This window comes from Pocillopora damicornis, chromosome 2, assembly GCF_964200805.1.
Source record: "Pocillopora damicornis chromosome 2, jaPocDami1.2, whole genome shotgun sequence".
In the NCBI taxonomy this organism is placed as follows: Eukaryota; Metazoa; Cnidaria; class Anthozoa; order Scleractinia; family Pocilloporidae; genus Pocillopora; species Pocillopora damicornis.
This window is the reverse complement of record NC_142671.1, coordinates 10,209,356-10,227,655: the sequence shown is the minus strand read 5'-3', so window position 1 is coordinate 10,227,655 and position 18,300 is coordinate 10,209,356. Positions and strand designations below refer to the sequence as shown.

Here is an 18,300-nt window from a genome sequence, read left to right as displayed (position 1 = left end):
AGGTACTTGCCAATGCCACATCTGCTAACAAAGACTTACATCAATATGGGACTAACAAAATGTAACACGGTTAAGAATGAAATTCTTGGCAGTGTTTACATCCATGTAGGAGAGCTTTAACTTGTCCAGTGGAAGGGAGAGTCCCACAATCTCCTCAAGGTTTTGAAGAATTTCAAATTCTGTTGGACCTGAAATGTGTTTATCACAATGAGAAAAATAATAGATACCCACAAAGCAAATCAATTTTAAAATACACACAAAGCCAGTAATTCAACCACTCACGCACCTGACATAGAGCTCACGTGAATATTCTGTTTTGAAATGGCAGACTCCTGACCACTCTTCTTCTTAACAGAAATTCTATCACCATGAAAAGACTCTGGGCCAAAGCACTTCAGGGCTTGATTGGCTTCTGGAAGTGAACCAATCTTGTAGGCAATCAGACCAATGGACGCAAGCAACTGCTCTGTATTGCGCATCTCCATATGGAGAGCACACAACTGAATGCTAGTAAGCTCTTCATCAAGGAGAAAAAGGAGATCATCCCGAATTCCAGTTGATCTGCAAATACATGAATAACAATGATGCATTTACAATGTATTTATAAATAAAAAATCATAGCCTCATGAAGACCATGGCAATAAATAAATGGGAATAACTCAATGAAACTTAAAACTCAAGAAACAATGTTAAATAAAAATGACAATGATGACTTTATTTAAGTCTCAAGGGTATTTAGCCAAGCACAAGTGCTCTTGACTAATAATTAAACAAAAAGAGACAACCCAAAATCAATGAAGTCAAATGTTGGTTTTCCATTAAAGGGGAAAACTAGAGTGCCTGGATAAAAAACCTCTCAGAGGAGATTAGAGAGCCAACAAATCATACTGTGCTTTGTCTAGGAACAGATCCAGATTGGTGGAAGGTGGCTGCTCTCACCAATGCATCAACTCTGATACCCAAAAGGCCACAAGCACTTCCTAAGTAAGCCTGTTCATTAAGTAATGATCATGAAAGGCTAAACTAAAAATATACCTGCCTATGTTACACTTGCTTCGTAGGCATTCCAGGCAGGTTTCATCTGGGGCTACATCATGACATTTGCAACCCTAATGGGGATTGGAATTATCTCAAATTAAATTAATATTATCTTACAAAATTTTGTGGTTGCATTGTTAGTGAAGACTGCAGCTTGTGTATTGCAACTGATGAACTTCAACAACTAAAAAAATGCTTATACATCCACATGTACACCAATACAAATACTAACCCTGATTGCATTGCATATAAAGCAAAATTCCACATCTACCCCTCGACCACCAAGTTGAAAATCAAGATCCCCTTTCTTTACCAAAAGAAGGATCAGTGTTTTGTAGTCCAATGAAACTAAGATATGACAAAAAACAACAATAATAAAGAATTATGATGACATACATGTAGAAAAATAACTTATTGTTTAAAATATTGGTCAGCTTCACTGATAATGGAAAAAAAACCCTCAAGTTTAAAAAAAAGAAAGTCAGCATCCCCCCTCCCTTAAAAGATCAGGGTTGTTCTTGCAAACAACCTTTATGCGATAAACTGGCAGAAACATCTTACCATCAAATTCTACATTGAACTTGATGCCATCAACAAAAATTCCTTGGTTCTTGATAATTCTCTTTTGCTCATTCACATCCTTTAGAAGTACCTTCAGGCTTTCCCTATCAAAATAACATTAGGCATAAAGACAATCAATGAAACTTATTATTTATTGAGCTTGTGTTGGAGTAAGGTTCTTATATTGCAAAAGGGTTTGTAGTTTTTTTTTTCTTTCTGTCTAATTATGTGTGGGTATTTTTTGGTTGTGTGTGTGGGTGTTACATTTGTCAGATCTTGGAGCCACTGGAAAGCCAACATTACAACAATGAAAACTGTCATATATAGTCTACAAAACTACAGGCTTTCAGTACGGAGAGCTTAAATGGAAAAGTGTCTATACTGTGGGTGGTAAACAGTTCATAACCATGCCAAGCAAAGGAGAAAAAGTATTTTGGTAACATAGAATAGAAATTGATGATGAACCTGTTTTCTTTACAATTGGCAATGGCCAGTGGGTAAACAGACTTTGCACTCTGTATGCTGTATACAGGATTAAGACGGGCAACCAAACCTACCAACACCTGATTTCTACCTGATCATAAAAAAATAATAATAGAAACAGTTATTATTTCATTCACATTCATGGGACCAAAATTATACACAGCTACACATTTACTCTGAGATAAGGTATTGTTCTATAATTTATAACAGCATACTTAAACCTGACAGTCTGTATTTACCACAAAAGGGTCTTCCATCTATCTTGATCAGAAGTTTGAGAGTTGGTGAGCACATCTTATGCAGCCTTTGCTCACAAACAATCAGCTCCAAAACAGGATACAAATCCACCTGATAACCTTGTAAAGGAGTTGGCACCTTTTTCACATCCATGTATTCTTTACAAACTCCAAAGATCACTTTTTTGGCAGCCTTTATTTGATTAAGATTTAACAATATTGGTGTGTCAGAGGATTTCTAAAATGGATACCAAAGAAAGAAAGCAAAACAAAAATTAAAAACAACAAAATTAACATGTAAAACACATTGATAACTGAGGGTTAAAAAATCAGCCATTATCATTGTAATAATAAATAATAATAAGACTTTCACTTCTTGAATCACTTTCAAGCATTTAATTTGTTACTATAGCACTGCTTCCAAGTTGGGATAAATCTGAGTGCGGACATGTCCTTTACAAAAGAAGGAGCCCTTCTGAGAGATCAACACTATGCAATGCTGCCTCTCCACCCTTGAAATTAATAATTGACGCCATCCTAAAGTTGTGCTAAGCTGGCAACAATTTCTCAGTCTCAAAAACTCTTCAGGGAAGTTTACGGTGTCAATGGTCTTTCTACATCTTAGAGGCAGAGAAGCCAAAATTCTAAAACTTTTAAAGCCTTTTTACCACCGATCCTACTGTATCTTAAAAACGGAAATTTTCATGAGCGACTAAACTTCAAGCAAATAATGACAATTTGTCAAAAAAACGGCTTTTTGAAAAGAGCGAATGTGACTGTTAGGAACTTCCCTTTAGGCTGGTTATTGATTTGTGATAGCGGTCGCCATAAAGCAGGCAAAACATTTAGCCTTGTAACATTGATTGCTAAGAATAAACCTTACCCCTGTCCTTCCAAGTTTGGTGATATTGATTACGGCTTGCCAAGTATTACCAGATATCCTTGCCTTGGTCTTGAAATATAGTAACACCCAATCTGGAACTCGGAGGCTTTCCACGTATAAAGAAAACGTTTCATCGCCAACAAGCTCTTCCACTGTCCTTTTAACTCCTTTCTTCAGGGCCACATCCTCCACAATCTCATTTACGATAGCTTTCGCCTCAGGATCATCAAAGGCACACATGCTGGAAAGCACCGTTGACAAATTCTCCCGGCTCCTTTCACAGATGCCTTGTACATCTTGGAGAACGCGGCTCCCCCTTTTTTTAATAAGGAAAGTCTTTTCTGGGGTCTCCAAATCATTTCTTTCACAAATCTCCTTAAGATTTGGGGAACTAAGACTGCCACTGCTTGGAGGAGTCAAATGAACCGGGACAGGCGTTTCTTTCGTCTTAGGAGTGTTGAATTGAGGAGGCATTGAAAGGCGCCGAGCTGCACGTGGTCGCTCGCAATTCACGTCGTCGTCGTCTCCTTTAAGGGAACTAAAATCCAAGCCATTCAGAAATTCTTTCACCTTATAAATCGCGGCGGATCCTCGTTCTTCAGAACTTGTTTTCTTCCTCAGAATAGCCGATACAAGCCCAAAAGACGAGCAAACAACTTCGAATGCACTTGAACTTTTCTTGTTGACGAAAGGGCGCCCATCAAGAAGCCAAAGTTTGCCGCTTTCAACTCTGCAGAAATCTTCAGGAAAAGTTTTCACGATCGGCGATCGCTTTAAATATTGTAAGGGAGTTATTCCACAAATTTCAGTTGTGAGCACGTACCAGTAACTCTGATCGCTTAATCCCTCACTGACCACGCGAGAGAAGGTCGAAAAACCTTTCCTCGGCGCCATTTTGAGGGGAATATCTGGAAAATCTTCATGCACATCGGAAACTACATGCACTGAAAAGCAATCTGGGAAAAAATACCAAACATTGTCCAGATCCAACCGGAAGAGGCGCTAACGATACTAACCATGCAAACGCTGACATAAATATCTCATATTTAATGGGATTAAATCACCTACGGAGCTTGATATGTACTTACAGTGCAGACGATTTGCGTCCCCTCATGTAAGGCAACAGTAGGCCTCTTATAGGCTATAATCGGTCTCAAACACTATCGCTTTAAGTGCGAGAAACACATGTACTGTTGGAGGGCGTTTGAGAGCGTTTGGTCAGAGCTGTTGAAGAAGGATCAAAGCGGCAATCCAAATCTTTGAAAGGCTCCAAACTACGACGTACATCAACTTTAACCTTCTCGAAAACGATGCATGATGCAACTATGAGTATGAATACTCAAGACGAGATTCTAGTCCATCGCAGGTTACTCTTACCTCTCTTCCCTCTTCCCAGCGTTTTTTCAGTCTTCATTCCCCTGAGTGAAGCATGACTCAGAAAAGATGATAGAATCGCAATCAACCGCGATTTTTACTACAGTTCAGATTCGTATATACTTACAAGATATTTACTATCAAGGAGACTCCTGATCTCCCGGAAATTTTTGTCCGTGCATTGTGGTTTTTCATTTCTGCCATCTTACCATTCCATCCATGGAGTCGCCCAAAGAATTTTATCTCAAAAGCACGCATCTTCTGTTCACATTGAAGGTGATGGAGGGCTCAAATGATTTAAAGAATTATCTATCACGGTTCGTGTGATCACGTGTTCTTGAAAAAACGTCAATCAAGTGCCAGGGGTTTCAACGTCGTCTTCAAAGCTTGTCTTTGGCATTAGCTGGTCTCGAGGAAAGAAGAAAACGAGAATCAGCGTATAAAATGGGAATGACGAGAGGCCATTCTGTCGCTGCCATTTCTATTGGTATTCTGCAGTTGTTGTTTTCCGTTGCTTTGATCATTCCCTCTTTCGTTCTTTCGAGCTATGGCCACGGCGTCAACACATCCTCAACGCCATATTGGTGTGGGTTCCCGGTGAGTGTGAAAAGATTTCGTTTCGTTTACGTGCAAATCTGTGGTGTAGTTAGAGGGTTTTCGAAATTGATTTCTGTTCTGGAAAGGGTTTTAGATGTCAGTGAAACCTGTAAATTAATTTATTTCCTCGAAACCTTCGGTTTAACCTGCGATTTCATTTTTTCCGGGTGATATTTGAGGATACGCATCTGCCGAGCGCCCCTTAGGAACTGAGTTGTTAAAGTTTCTCACGCAAGAAGCTTCCATGGAAAGCCATTTTAGAGCGTCGAGAGACCATGACGGACATTGCAACTTAGAGCTATCATGTCTTCGAGGCAATAGGCACTTAGTCATTTGCACCCCTTTGGCTAACCAGAAAGTGTTGAAACGTCTGAAGCTATTTTTCCACCGTAGTGCTAATGCCGTCGATAATACCGGCTTTGTAATCAAGTGGAGCTACGCCTTTTATTTCGATGATTAATGTCGCCGTTGTCCCCTAATATGTGGATCTCATCCTCATCGCCAGTGTTAAATATCAAGTCTTTTTTCAATTGATCTCTAAATAGCTAGAATTGTTTTTTGTGCGTGTTTAAAATGTCGGGAAGAGGATGACGTTTCTTGCGGATTGAACATGCAAATAGTCTCCATGAAACGTTTCGTGTTCAGAATAAATGTGCAATACACACAGTGATCACATGATCCATAGACTATATACTACCAGAGTTGCTGTGCACATTCAAAATCTATATGTGAAGAAAACCATTTTGATCAAAATTACCATATGCACTTTGAATACGTTTCAACTTAAATTAATTCAGACTTTGCTTATCTTTTATTTTGAATTATTTATGAATGACGTGAAATAAATCAGGATCATTGGCCAAGTGCATGTCACCTGAATCCCCTAGAAGGAGGACATGAAAATGGAATATGAGTCTAACTCTGCAAAAAGTGGAAGATTTGTTGTTCTTTGTTACACTCAATTTTCCCATTGACACCTGAAGCGCCCGTGCTGCGCGGTGGACTCGCGCGAGAGACGCTTTCCCCCTACCTCCCCCACTAAGCAGAATTTTGTCTCCAAACTTTCTCTGTTGATTGAGGATCTATAAACTTATCAGAATCCGTGTTTTGCGCAGTTATTTTGATGACTCTATGGGGTACTAGAAAGGCGTCATTTTATGCGTTCACAAAATGGAAAAAATGGCGTCCTCACGGCCGACTTTCAATATTTTCAAGTCGGATTTTCCGTTTCTTTCCGATCACTTTAGACCTTCTGGAACAGAAAGAAAAAGTAAAAATGTTACAGAATAATCTTCTTGGAAGATAATGGATATCAAAGTCTTAAGAGCGACAAATCAAACTTTCGAGCCGACAACACCACGATTCTCTGAAGCGATGCGAATTGGGGTCGTAAAGTGAAAACCGAACTTTCAGACTTCAAGTGAGGCCTAGCGACATTATGAAGATTCCAAGGCCCGGTAAATATCATGTGTGAGTAATGAGCTGTCCAAAAAGTATTGTTTAATAGATGATTTGTGTCAAAACGTAGAACTTTCAGAATTTTCAACATAAAGCTGCGCAATTTACCAGCCGTGAAGTCAAATAAACAATGATCTAAGGAGATTAATTCTTCCTCGTGGGTTTCGTACGCGTAAGAAATTCGCTCGTTTTTTCGCTACTAACAGATAATCAAGAACCGTTTTGAGTAAAACCGTCCTCCGGAAACGTTCCTCGGTCAGTTTCGTCTTGCTTCTTATTTTTAAATTCCACAAAACATGAGGTCTCTCTACACACTGATAAATTTGCATATTCACTTTGAAATCCGACTCGCACACCTGTTTACACACGTCTTTTGTCTTGATTTTAGAGTAAAAACTCGATAAACATCTATTGTCTTCTTCGTTGAAAGTAAGTTATTAAATGGCCTTCTTTCACTGGAGCTTGTGTTTGGGAAAAGATGATTCATATAAAAATTTACCATGCATTGTGTTTGCTTCTCCGGTTTCTCCAAAATGTTAACTTTTGGATAGGCACGCGTTAGGGTCCGTTTAAATAGTTTCAACATTTGCTTCAACATGCATTCAACACTTTATTGAACGAAATGTTTGGTGCGTTTGAACAGGTCGTCCAACATTGTTGAAAACGTAAAAATGTTGAAAGCTTGTGGAAAGCGTGTTGAATCAAGTTTAAAATTGGTTTAAACTTTCATTCAACATCTATTCAACTTTTCCTCTGTTCTCGAGAATATTGAATGGCCCCAGATATGTGACAACTTTCTAAGAAATGCAAGAACTGGAGACCAAAATGAAATGTTTTGTAAAGGAGACTTCAAGACTCATTGTCAAGGATGACAGGATGTCCAGATCATAGAAACAGGGTTAAACACCCTCAGGTTTTTCTAAGTACTATTTGATTCTCATCCCTTAAATTTCGATTTTTTAATCAGGAATTCTTGAAATTCTAGACATTGTTTTACAATTAGGAAACACAAGCAAAACAGCACAACTGTTGGTTGAGAACCACCAGTATTGTGCATAGACACAGCAATGATTACTCAAAATGTAACTAAAAAAACCCTACACCTGCATGTTTAAGAACAATGTTATGCTCATAACTTCTTTTACTTTTGCTGTAGTAAAAGTGACTTTTATATTTTAGTTCTTTCTCTGTGGAATTTTTGGCATTTGTGGAGGTGTTACCAAGAACCATTGTTGTGTAAGTGTTACTCTTTGCAAATATTTTGTTTTTGTGAAGCTTTTTTTGGTGGTTATTCTGAAAGAAAAGAATGAAACTTTATTGTCATCTGGTGACTCTGAAAATTTCAGAAAATTATGTTTCCTTACATTTTTCATATTGACTTTTTCATGTTTGTATAGTCACAATGATCTAAACATGAGGGGTTGGGGTATTTGGGAAAGTTATGCAAATCTGAGACACAGAATTCTCTGGACTCAGATGACTATTTAGTACCCTCAGATAGCCACATTCAAGAATATTTTTTTGCAAATTGTGGGATAGCTTTGTTTATGGCCTTAAAGATATGAGAAAATGTTTTGATAAATGATTATTTTGAGAGTCAAAACAATGCTATTAATTTAAATTGTATTTTGTAATTTATTACAGATGATTACATTTTTGGTCTTTAGCATTATTGTCACAGTCATTTCTGCATCAGCATCGCTTGTTGTCACTTTAGCTCTGTCCTACTGGGATGTTGCAGTTGATCTTTCTGACTGTACCACTGTTGGAGACTCTTGTGTTTGTCCAGGTGACCAAATTTATGGAGGTATGTTAGACTCTACTATTTAATTACATTTATTTTGTAATGGTGTAATTTTTCATTTCTCCTATATCTTTGAATGTTTCAGTAATTCAAAACAAAATCTAGCTTTTCTGAAATTCTGCATCCTGTCCTAAAATCAGAGGTGCTTTGTTAATGTCACTATCAATATAATATTGGTGGAAATTTGCACTATTGGTGTCTCAAAGTGGTAATTAATCAAATTGTATTGTGATCTGTCCATATTTAATGATGATCAAGAAAATTTTGTACTGTTGATCATTCTCTAAATTGCAGTAGGCTACTTCTGAGTTCTCACAGTTCAGTGATCTGGTACCAAAATTACAGTGTGAGGTCAAGGCTAAGTGCAAAGTATAAGGAATACAGTGGCATGGTTAAGGAAATGAGCAAAAATTTCTCAAAATTCAATGTGGGAGAGTGAAAAATTTTTTGTGAGAGAGGTATCCAGTAAAGTGATGACAGCAAAGAAAAAAAAGCAGAACTGTTTGATTTATGCAAGAAAGCTGCAGCAATGAAGCAGATCAAAATTGCTTCTTCTGCCAGAGACCCCCAAAAAAAATGTAGGAGGAGAAATAAGAAGCAAGTGAGAGCAAATTTCAGGTACCAAAAATTTTTAATGTGCAGAGGTATTACTTTTCTAACATTCCAGAGCTCAGCCTTGCCTTAGTTGTTTTGATGTCATCATATAACTGTTGTTTACTTCTTGCTGACTCGAAGTGAGGGCTCACTGTAGTTTGTGAAATGAAACACAAAGAAATTGAAAGCTGTAAATTATGAAATGAACTCAAAAACCTGTAATTCTGCAATTTGCTGATGGAAATCTGTAGATCTGTAGTTTGCAACAAGAACTGTGGAAAACTTATGGCCTCTAGCTGGAAGGATGAATCGGTCAGTTCACTGCTATTGCAGATAACATACATAACTTTGAAATAATAACCATTAGAGAAAGTGCAAAAAGGAAAATCGTTGTAGTTTACTTTGCAAAATATTCACTGGAACATTTATGATGAATTATTCAAATGTGTGACATGACACTTTACTTGAACTGGAAGGGTCACACATTCCCTGGGCTCATCAAGAAACCATGGCAGTTATCTCAGACCATTCCCTTTTTTTACAGCAAAAATCTTCAAATATGGAATGAAATCAGAAGGAATTTTAGCTTGGGGTTCAAATGTAAATTATAGTTTATATCGTATGCTAAGTTTTATTGTCAATCTACGCTAGTAATGAACTGAACAATTCATCCTCCTGGGCAGAGGAGTTTACCACGTGACTCCCCCTTTGGTAAATGACAGATTTTCATTTCGCAAACACAGCCTTCCATTTTGCTTATTACATATTTTGAGTTCATTTTGCAAGTAAAAGATTTCAGATTCATTTTGTTCAGATTGTTTTGCAAATTACAGTAGGCCCTTGCGACGATCGAATCAGGAAAAAAACAATGAGTAAATGATGACCAAGAAGAAACCAAGGCTAGACTTGGTCAGGCGGCATGCAAATGCCAAACACAAACTCTGGAAAGTTACAGAAGTTGTGCATCCAAGCATCCAAAATTTTAGGTACTAGAAATTTGCCCTCACTTGTTAGTAATTTCTCCTTATTACCTCATGCAGTCTTTAGCAGAGCTGCTATTTGGATCTGCTTCATTGTTGCAGCTTTCTTGCATAAATCAAACAGTTTTGCCGTTTTCTTTCCTTTGTGTCCATCACTTAGCTGAATGACTCTCTCCCACAAATAATTTTTCACTCTCTTACCCTGACTTTCGGGAAATTTTCTCTCATTTTCATCACCAGGGCACTTTATTCTTTATACCAATGAAAACAACTTTGCACTTAGCCTCATCCTCACGCTGTAATTTTGGCACCAGATCACTGTGAGAACTCGGAAGTGGCCTATTATAATATTGTATCTGGATTTTGTGTTTTGTTTTATAAAATTTTTGCTCAAACTACAAACACTTCTCTTCAAAAACTTCTCAGCAGGATCAACTGCAGAGGTTTATTGCATAGTGTCACAAGATCAACATTCTGAAAAATCAACTTGTTTGTTACAATTGAGAGGAAGACACTTGGTAGCACAATTATAGGCATATAAAGTTGCAATTTGCATCTTTCTCTACTTTAGTATCACTTTTCTTTCATGCTCTTTGGATTTTTTTGGAGTCCTGCAAAACTTCCCCATGGCTACACATTGTTGCACAATGCTTTGTGTAAATATTCTTTTTAAGTTAACCTTTTAACTCCCATAAGTGACCAGGACAGAAGTTCCCCATACAATATCAATATGATATCAACTAGATGAGTTATGAGAATAAAGAAAAAAATCAATCAGGGGAAGATTCGTTGATCCAATACTAAGTTCTCCAAACTAACATTATAAGAATTGTATAGTTGACAGTAAGGAGAATTACAAATTTGATCTGGGAGTTAAAGGGTTAAGTGAATTTATAAGTGGGGTGAAGAACCCATTTCAGTAACTTGGTGTCAAAATTTTAAGTTTCTAGCCAACACAGACTGCAAAAGGGAGACAAAAATACTGTATATATGTAATCCTTTATAACTCTCGTCTGCAAAATTACAGGAGAATGGCAATGCAAATAATGATGAGGGTAGTTCAATAATAAAAATAGTAGCAATTAAGGTAATTTTTACATTATTTAAGTTTTACTTCATCTCTATAAAGCTCAATGAACCACCTCTCTGATCACTGTTAGAGGTAATATCTCTAAAATGACACTCTTTACTGCAGTGGATGACTGCTCCTACCTGAGCAGCATCAGAGCTGTGATTGTTGTGATCATGATTGTCTGCTACATCTCCACTGCTTTGGCCCTGGCTGGATCAATTTTGGGCTGTGTTACAACTTGCTGTGCCCCACCTGTAAGTAGAGAGGCATTTAGAGATTTGTAGGATTGAAAGCACTAAATGATGCATGAACATTAGAAATCATAATAGCATAATTTTGTTGAAAATTTTGTTGAAAATATTGTTGAAAAGAAACCACGAAGAAAGATGTTCAGTTTTTGAGGAGTGGTGGACAAGAAAGAATCTGAGTTCACCTCAAGCAATTGAACCTCATATCTTTGTATGTTGTAGTCCATTGCTACTAGTAATGATATGTTTTAAATACCTCATTGAGTTATTGACAACATGTTCTTGTATGACAGGCATTCTGTTTGTAAGTTATTTATGCTGGCCAGTTATTTTGAAAACAGCAGTGAGTAACATAATGACTGAGCAAATCTTTGCTTCTCTTAGGATCCCCCCATGATGGTTATTGCTCAGCCAACAATGGCCCCCACTGGTGTGGTGGTCTCTCATTCATCCATGCAGGTTAGCGGAGGGGCTCCAATGGCTTACCCCCAAGGGGCTTACCCCCAAGGGGCTTACCCTCAGAGTGCTTACCCTCAGGGTACTTATGCTGGACAGGCCATGTTCACAGAGCAAACAGCAAAGACTCATGACAAGGCTCCCTTGGTTGTGTAAACTGTTGTCACAGTTTTGATATTTCCTTTTTTCTAGATTATAGTTGTTGTAAGTTTCAGTGCATAGTTGGCATCTAACTCAGTGTGTAGTCATAAACTAAAGAATTAGAGCCTTTTTTTATCTTTCCAAAAAGAAAAATTGATTCAAAAGTTTTTTTTTTTCATATCAAGAATGATTCCAGTTCGTTACAGGTTAGGTACCACATGGCAGATGGATATTTTCCTCTCCATTGTTTATGATTTAGCAAAGAAGGCTTTGTTTATTAATGTATGTGCTTTGTGACTGTACAACGGGTTTGCTTTTTGGTAAAAGAGCTGAACAACTTCCTGTAGTAATAAAAGTTCTTAGCATTCTTTTAGACATTAGCCTGTCAGACAGATTTCACTATATGTTAGTCATATTATAAAGGTTATATAGGGGAGACCGATTAAAACCCTTTTCCATGACGTATACAAGAGTAAAAAAATTTTTCAGGATCAAGAGTTGCTTTTCAGAAGAGTGTTATCTTTGTCTAGAAAGTTGCTATTGTACTGAATGCAGGTCAGAAGAGTGTACTCTTTGTTAAGAAAGTTGCTATACTGTACTGGATGCAGGTTAGATAAGAATTCTACAAGTCAAGATGAGTGCAGTTGAAACTGTTGCCAGCATTTTTTACCATCAAGAGAGGGAAACAGCAATCATTTTATTAATGTTCTGATAATTTAAATATGTTTAATCTCGTTGAGAGTAGGCCTGTACGGTGTAGCATTTTATAGATTTAAGTTATATAGTCCAAAGGTAGTTTTTGTTTCGGTTTCTCGTGTAAGGTTTTAAATTTTGCCTATATGCCATGTATTTTAGTATATTATATCAAAGTCAGCTTATTGCGATACTTGATGCACTGGTAATAAATGTTAAATAAATCATTTTGTCGTCTCATGTCAGACATTTTTTCTGCTGATTCTCATGCCAGAGATTAGGATCTTTAAGTTAACGTCAGATTTATTTTTTCACCGGTCTCAAATTCAGTAGCATGCAGGTTTGTTATCCACGTAAGATTGTGATCTTGCACTGAAAAGAGAAGGGAAAAACACAAATAAATAATGAAGGTCAGGAGGTCAAGAGGAATAGTAGAACACCTATGATCGCCTGCGTGTTGCGTGGATTTTCCAATTCGCCTCCATTCCCGCATGCTAACTACCCACGTGCTGCTTGGTCAACTTACGGTTGCATGACACGGGTAATTTCCATTAAATTTATCTAAGATTAAACAACTGATCGTTGATCAGCTTTGAGGTTCTCCGTTTCCTCGCCTGATAGGCCTGACTCTACTTCAATCTCAAGGTTACTTCCTACCTTCGGAGAAAATTCGTACGCGCGCTAGTTTCACTAAAATCCTAGCAAAGGATATATCAGAAGAAAGCTTAATAACTGCAGGTTACGATACAAATATAATTTAAGCGAGTTTTCCTTTTAGGAAGTGTCAGGGGACGGTAAGACGTGAAACGACCGAGGGTTCTTTTGTTGAATTTATCGGGTATTGGATACTGCAGCACGAGCAAATTGGCTGCACAGTCTTATTCATTTTCGATATTCTGATTGGTTGTCTAGGTATCAAAATCTAAACTTGGAGTAGTTAACTAGTAAATATGCGAAGCGTTTTGCGTAACTGGACGCTACGGGACAAATATTTCAAATATCAAAATTTCCTGATACTTTTGTTTGTTATTATTCCTGAAATGTTTTAGCGAAATTTGACGAAAATCGATCAAATCTATATACCCTATAAATTCGCTCAAAGCGGATGTATTCGTCCCAAAATCAAACGCGAGATTTCAGCTCGTCAGTAAAGGTTCGCAAACAACTCGCGCCACGCCAGGAGATTATCTCGCCTCCAATGGGATGATGAGACCTCCTGGCGTCACTGACGCTAGATCAAGATTTCGCGGGAAAAGTAAACCATGACAGAAACTTTTTTTTTTTTTTTTATCTCGATCGCTCAGTGGAGCGTTCAGGAGGACGACACAATAACGGGCAAAGTTCCCAAAGGCAAAGGAAAAACCCGCGCTAAAAATGGATAATCGGAAAATTTGCTGAGAAGCAAGACAACGAATCGAGGCGATTGTTAATGTTTTTGTATCACGGCTAATACTTGCATAAATGAAAGGAAACCTCGTTTTTAGCATTATGTTTGAAAAATTTAGGTTTGACGGCGACTTCTTTGCTCGAAATCTGGACGCCAGCGTAGAGCTCCGCCAGGACCAGTCGCTTCATAAAGGATTTTTTTCTTTTCTTGACAGAATGGTACTCTTTCTCTCTTCTTTGAACCTGTTTTTTTTTTTCTGTTTTTTTTTGTTTCTGTTTTTTTTTAGTTAACTTTCTTCCGCTTTTGATTTTTCCATGAGTAAAGATTTTTCCATAAGTAAAGAGCTTCCACATGTGAATTTGTGAAGTGCGCGACGTAAACAAAATGTGCAAATGAATTGGAAAACGGGCACCAAGATGAGCGGTTGCCGCGAAAATTTCATCAAAAGACTCGTCCAGGTACGAGATTATGACACCTTCCTGATTTAAAAACTATTACTTGAAATTACGTTTTTCAAGTTTTTTCGGTAACTTTAGGTTAAATGTTTGAAATCAGTTTCGTAAAATAAGAGAAAAAACGATTTTTTTCGGCCTCTGAAGGTGGGAAGTAAGCTCAAGCAACCTGTGCAGGAGGATGCCATGACTATATCCTTCAAAATTTTTGTTCCTCAAGTCCCTGCACTGGACTTAAAATGGAAATATTTTCTGGATAGCTAGGGCGAAGTTGTTACTTTCAGGTCTTAACATGACCCTTTGCACTGCCTTACACACGTGTGACTTATCACATCACGTGACCTGGATCGGAACGTTTTCAAAATGATTGTCAATGAAGCGTCCAAAATTTAGTTTTGCACAATATATCATTTAATTGCTCTTTTAGGATTCTTTAACCTAAAAGGAATGAACTGGGACAAAAAGGGGGAAAATTTGTCGCCAGTTACCATGTTAAAGAGAAACTGTTATCCGTATCACAATTTTTCCCTCCAGTGTTCACTGTCAATCTTTTTTTTTTTTTTTTTGACGTTTCTAGAGATCAGTGGTACAAAAGAGGTGACAGCCTCGCACACCGAAATTATGAAAAGAAATAGAAAATTGTAAGAACGGTGAGAGGATTAAATGATTCTCTCAGCTATCAATGAACGTAAATTATGTAAATGAAAGCACAAGAAGGTGAGGTGTGTAATCTGCATATGAACTTGTAGTGAAGTGAGGCAAATTTGAACGCGACCTCGCTTTAAAGAGCCTTAAATTAGAGAAGAATGGGCCAAAAATTACCCTCCAGTTTATTAAGATCAGGGACCTTCTCTGACTATTTATCTTAATCATACACTTAAAAAATTACTTTCGAACCTTTTCTTTCCTAACGAAAAAAACGAGATTCCACCACAGTGCATTTTTTATTCGAACTCGCAGCTCAATCATTTGGAAGCTTGATATACTCTAATCATTCAAAAAATATACTGACAATTTTGTTTGTTTTTTACATCAAAGATGACAATTATTTGATAGTGAAATATCCAAAGATGTCAACAATCCTTCATCAACTTACCCCGAAACTTCACATCACTCTGTCCACGCTCTTGGTAAAAGGCGCTGTCATTGTCGTAATCTTTGCCATTTCATACCCTGCCGTTCTGCCAACGCCGTTCTCTGCCAAACGATATCAAAAGCTGATTGGGCCAGGGTTTTCTACAAACTGATTCAAGACGAAGAGCCCAATGCATTAGAATTTTTAGCAGAATATCAAAGACATCCGTGATAAAGGCTTCAAAAACTTAAGGCTTCGATGCATGGAAGACCTGTACTCTCATAATTACACCGCGGCTAACTGCTCTTACTGCTGTGATTCCAATCATGTCCTGGATTCATCACCAAGCAGAGGTCTATGCCACAGAGGAAGATCACAACGGTTATATGTCCTAATGGAAAGCAGTAGCAAAGCAGTTAAAAGACCGGGACTATAGACTATTTTATCGAACTGGGAATCGATGAATGTCGGAGCAACTGCGACAAGTACAGCCGATGGACTGCGGATGTAGTGGCAGCAAGAGAAACAGGTGGCATGAACGCCCAGAGAGTACTGATTTTGGTATCTCCAGGAAAAACCGCCAAGGATTTACTACAATAAATCAATCAATTTATATTAATGATCCTCATATGATGGCCGAGTGGCACATTTATGCCTCAGGGCCAAACAAAAATCCAGATGGGCAGAAATTTTGGAGGGGAGAAGGTGTCCCTTAAGGCCAAACTAAAGTTAGAAAAACGATTTCCGAGGCAAACAATTCTCGAGCGACACAGGTCTACTGACGTATCTTGGTGCATGGATGTCACAAGATAATGAGGATGGAGATTTAAGAGAGGAAGAAGTAATCAATTTTGCTCGTTTCTTTGTTTCTGAGCTGCGTTCTGTCAACATACCATGGTCTTTGAACGTTCTAGATCGCTATTATGATACGAAAGAAAATACATGGTAAACGGAAGGACAGGTAATTAGAGATCGAGCTCTAACGATTTCCTGAGTGTTGGACAACATTCGTGAGGTAATGCCATGGACTTAAGCTTCCACATTGACCACATTTATTATTCATCGGACCTATTGTAAGGGCTTAAGCAAATGAAAACTCACGTCATTAACTGATTTTCTTTTTCCCTTTTAATTTGATGAGAACTTCTTAATTCCTGAGTATTCATTTACCGTGACCTCTCTTTTGTGGCGAATTCAAACCCTGACTTCTTTCTCAAAACGAAAATTACATCAGCTTTCAAGAATGTGTTGAAAACGCAGAAACTGAACAATCAAAACCACAGGAAGTCATCTTCCACAAGGAAAGGTCATTGTTACAAGAGGGCCCTAAACGTGGGGGGGGGGGAGTTTTACATATTACGCGGTTCATTTTTTATCGGGATCTCCGCCCCATTCTTTGTTTTTTTTTTCGTTTGGGATTGAACCAGTAAAAAGAAAAAAAGGAAAAGTACCCTGTTCCCCTTCGCATACTGTAAAGAATATGACTTGACTTGAAATTGTAGTTTGATTGCATGACCAAGAAAGAAGAGTAGTTTTTCTTACTACAACATCCCTGTTCCACCTAATGACAAGGAATGACATCCAAAACTAAATAACAGGGAAAAGAATCTTAGAATAAAGGCTACGATTATTATAGTTTACATGGGTAAGCCCGAATTCTGAAGAGTAAGCATTGTCAACCTCTGACAGCTGAGAGATTTTCATGTCATAAAAGGGACATGCAAAATATGATCAAATAAAATTCCCCTCCTTGTATTGGGAGATTATAACATCCCAAAGAAAGAACACAAGGGAAGTGTGAAATAGCATCGTTGATCAGCTGTCTCTACCGTTGAGATCTCCTAATTCCTTCATAAGCGATAAAAGAATGAAGTACGATTGTGAACGATTATGAGTATCGAACAAAGAAACTTCACCCTCAAGTCATCGTGTGTGTGTCAAGAAAGAATTAGGAAAGATGCCTAAATTAAAGCTCTGTCAACGAACTAAGGGAGATGTTAGTCGCAAAGTTTGGCAAGAGAGTGGGAAGAGGACAAAATATGAGTTCCTATAAAGATTGAAATATCAGACCTCTCTATTTAGCGGCCGGCACATTAATTGGTTAGAATGGTTGGTGGTGAGATAGAACAGAAGCTTGAAACTTATTGGTGACTCATTACATGCATTGAGTTCATATCTTTGGATTAGGGGTTTCGAATCTATGTTATGCAAGTTGATACTATTTCCAAACCTAAGAACGAAACCGATTTTCGACTCGGTTTCGGGATTTGCATTCCTGGTTAAAAATTAAATGAAACTGAGAAAGTAATGATATTTTAACATTGAAACTTGAAAGTCTGTCCTATCTTGCTCATGGCTAGGAATGCCCTGTCCAAAATCGCAGAATTCGAACTATGCCATCGCCTTTTCTCAAAAGATCCTTTTGTTTTTCACTGTCCCTAAGCCCCTACTGTCTATTGTATACAGGTGTATACCGCCCGCTGCTTTTTTTGCTCTTTTACATCTTTTCATGAAATTTGCAGAGTTTGAATCGTATTTCGGGGAAATTTCTTTAAAATATCCTTTCCTCTAGCTGTCTTTTAAGGTAAAAACTCCGCAATAGCAAGAAAAGATTATTAGATTAAGAGATTAGAGAGAAATTTATCGCTATCGCAAAAATTTCAGCTCTGCGAGAACTGAAAATAGCAACCGTTTGTTCTTCAGCTGCATGTACCAGCGAGATCACCACGTGGGCCACTGCCTGCTCAACAATGGAACAGATTTTTTTA

At 37.8% G+C, this 18,300-nt stretch overlaps 2 protein-coding genes and 1 pseudogene across 2 annotated transcripts; 2 read left to right on the top strand and 1 right to left on the bottom strand.

The window, feature by feature from the left end:
* Positions 1-51: 51 nt before the first annotated feature.
* Positions 52-4,313, bottom strand: LOC149049839 (uncharacterized). Its single transcript, XM_089195423.1, has 8 exons — positions 3,202-4,313; positions 2,322-2,556; positions 2,065-2,173; positions 1,600-1,703; positions 1,271-1,386; positions 1,036-1,109; positions 287-561; positions 52-188 (listed from the first exon to the last, which is right to left on the bottom strand). Exons 1-8 carry the CDS (start codon positions 4,093-4,095, stop codon positions 52-54), a joined length of 1,944 nt encoding a protein of 647 aa, XP_089051549.1. The 5' UTR covers positions 4,096-4,313.
* A 612-nt stretch (positions 4,314-4,925) lies between these two features.
* LOC113670884 (uncharacterized) lies at positions 4,926-12,858 on the top strand. Its single transcript, XM_027187090.2, has 5 exons — positions 4,926-5,172; positions 7,810-7,866; positions 8,275-8,437; positions 11,204-11,334; positions 11,713-12,858. Exons 1-5 carry the CDS (start codon positions 5,020-5,022, stop codon positions 11,938-11,940), a joined length of 732 nt encoding a protein of 243 aa, XP_027042891.2. The 5' UTR covers positions 4,926-5,019; the 3' UTR covers positions 11,941-12,858.
* A 2,551-nt stretch (positions 12,859-15,409) lies between these two features.
* LOC113670820 (uncharacterized) lies at positions 15,410-16,394 on the top strand (annotated as a pseudogene).
* Positions 16,395-18,300: the final 1,906 nt, after the last annotated feature.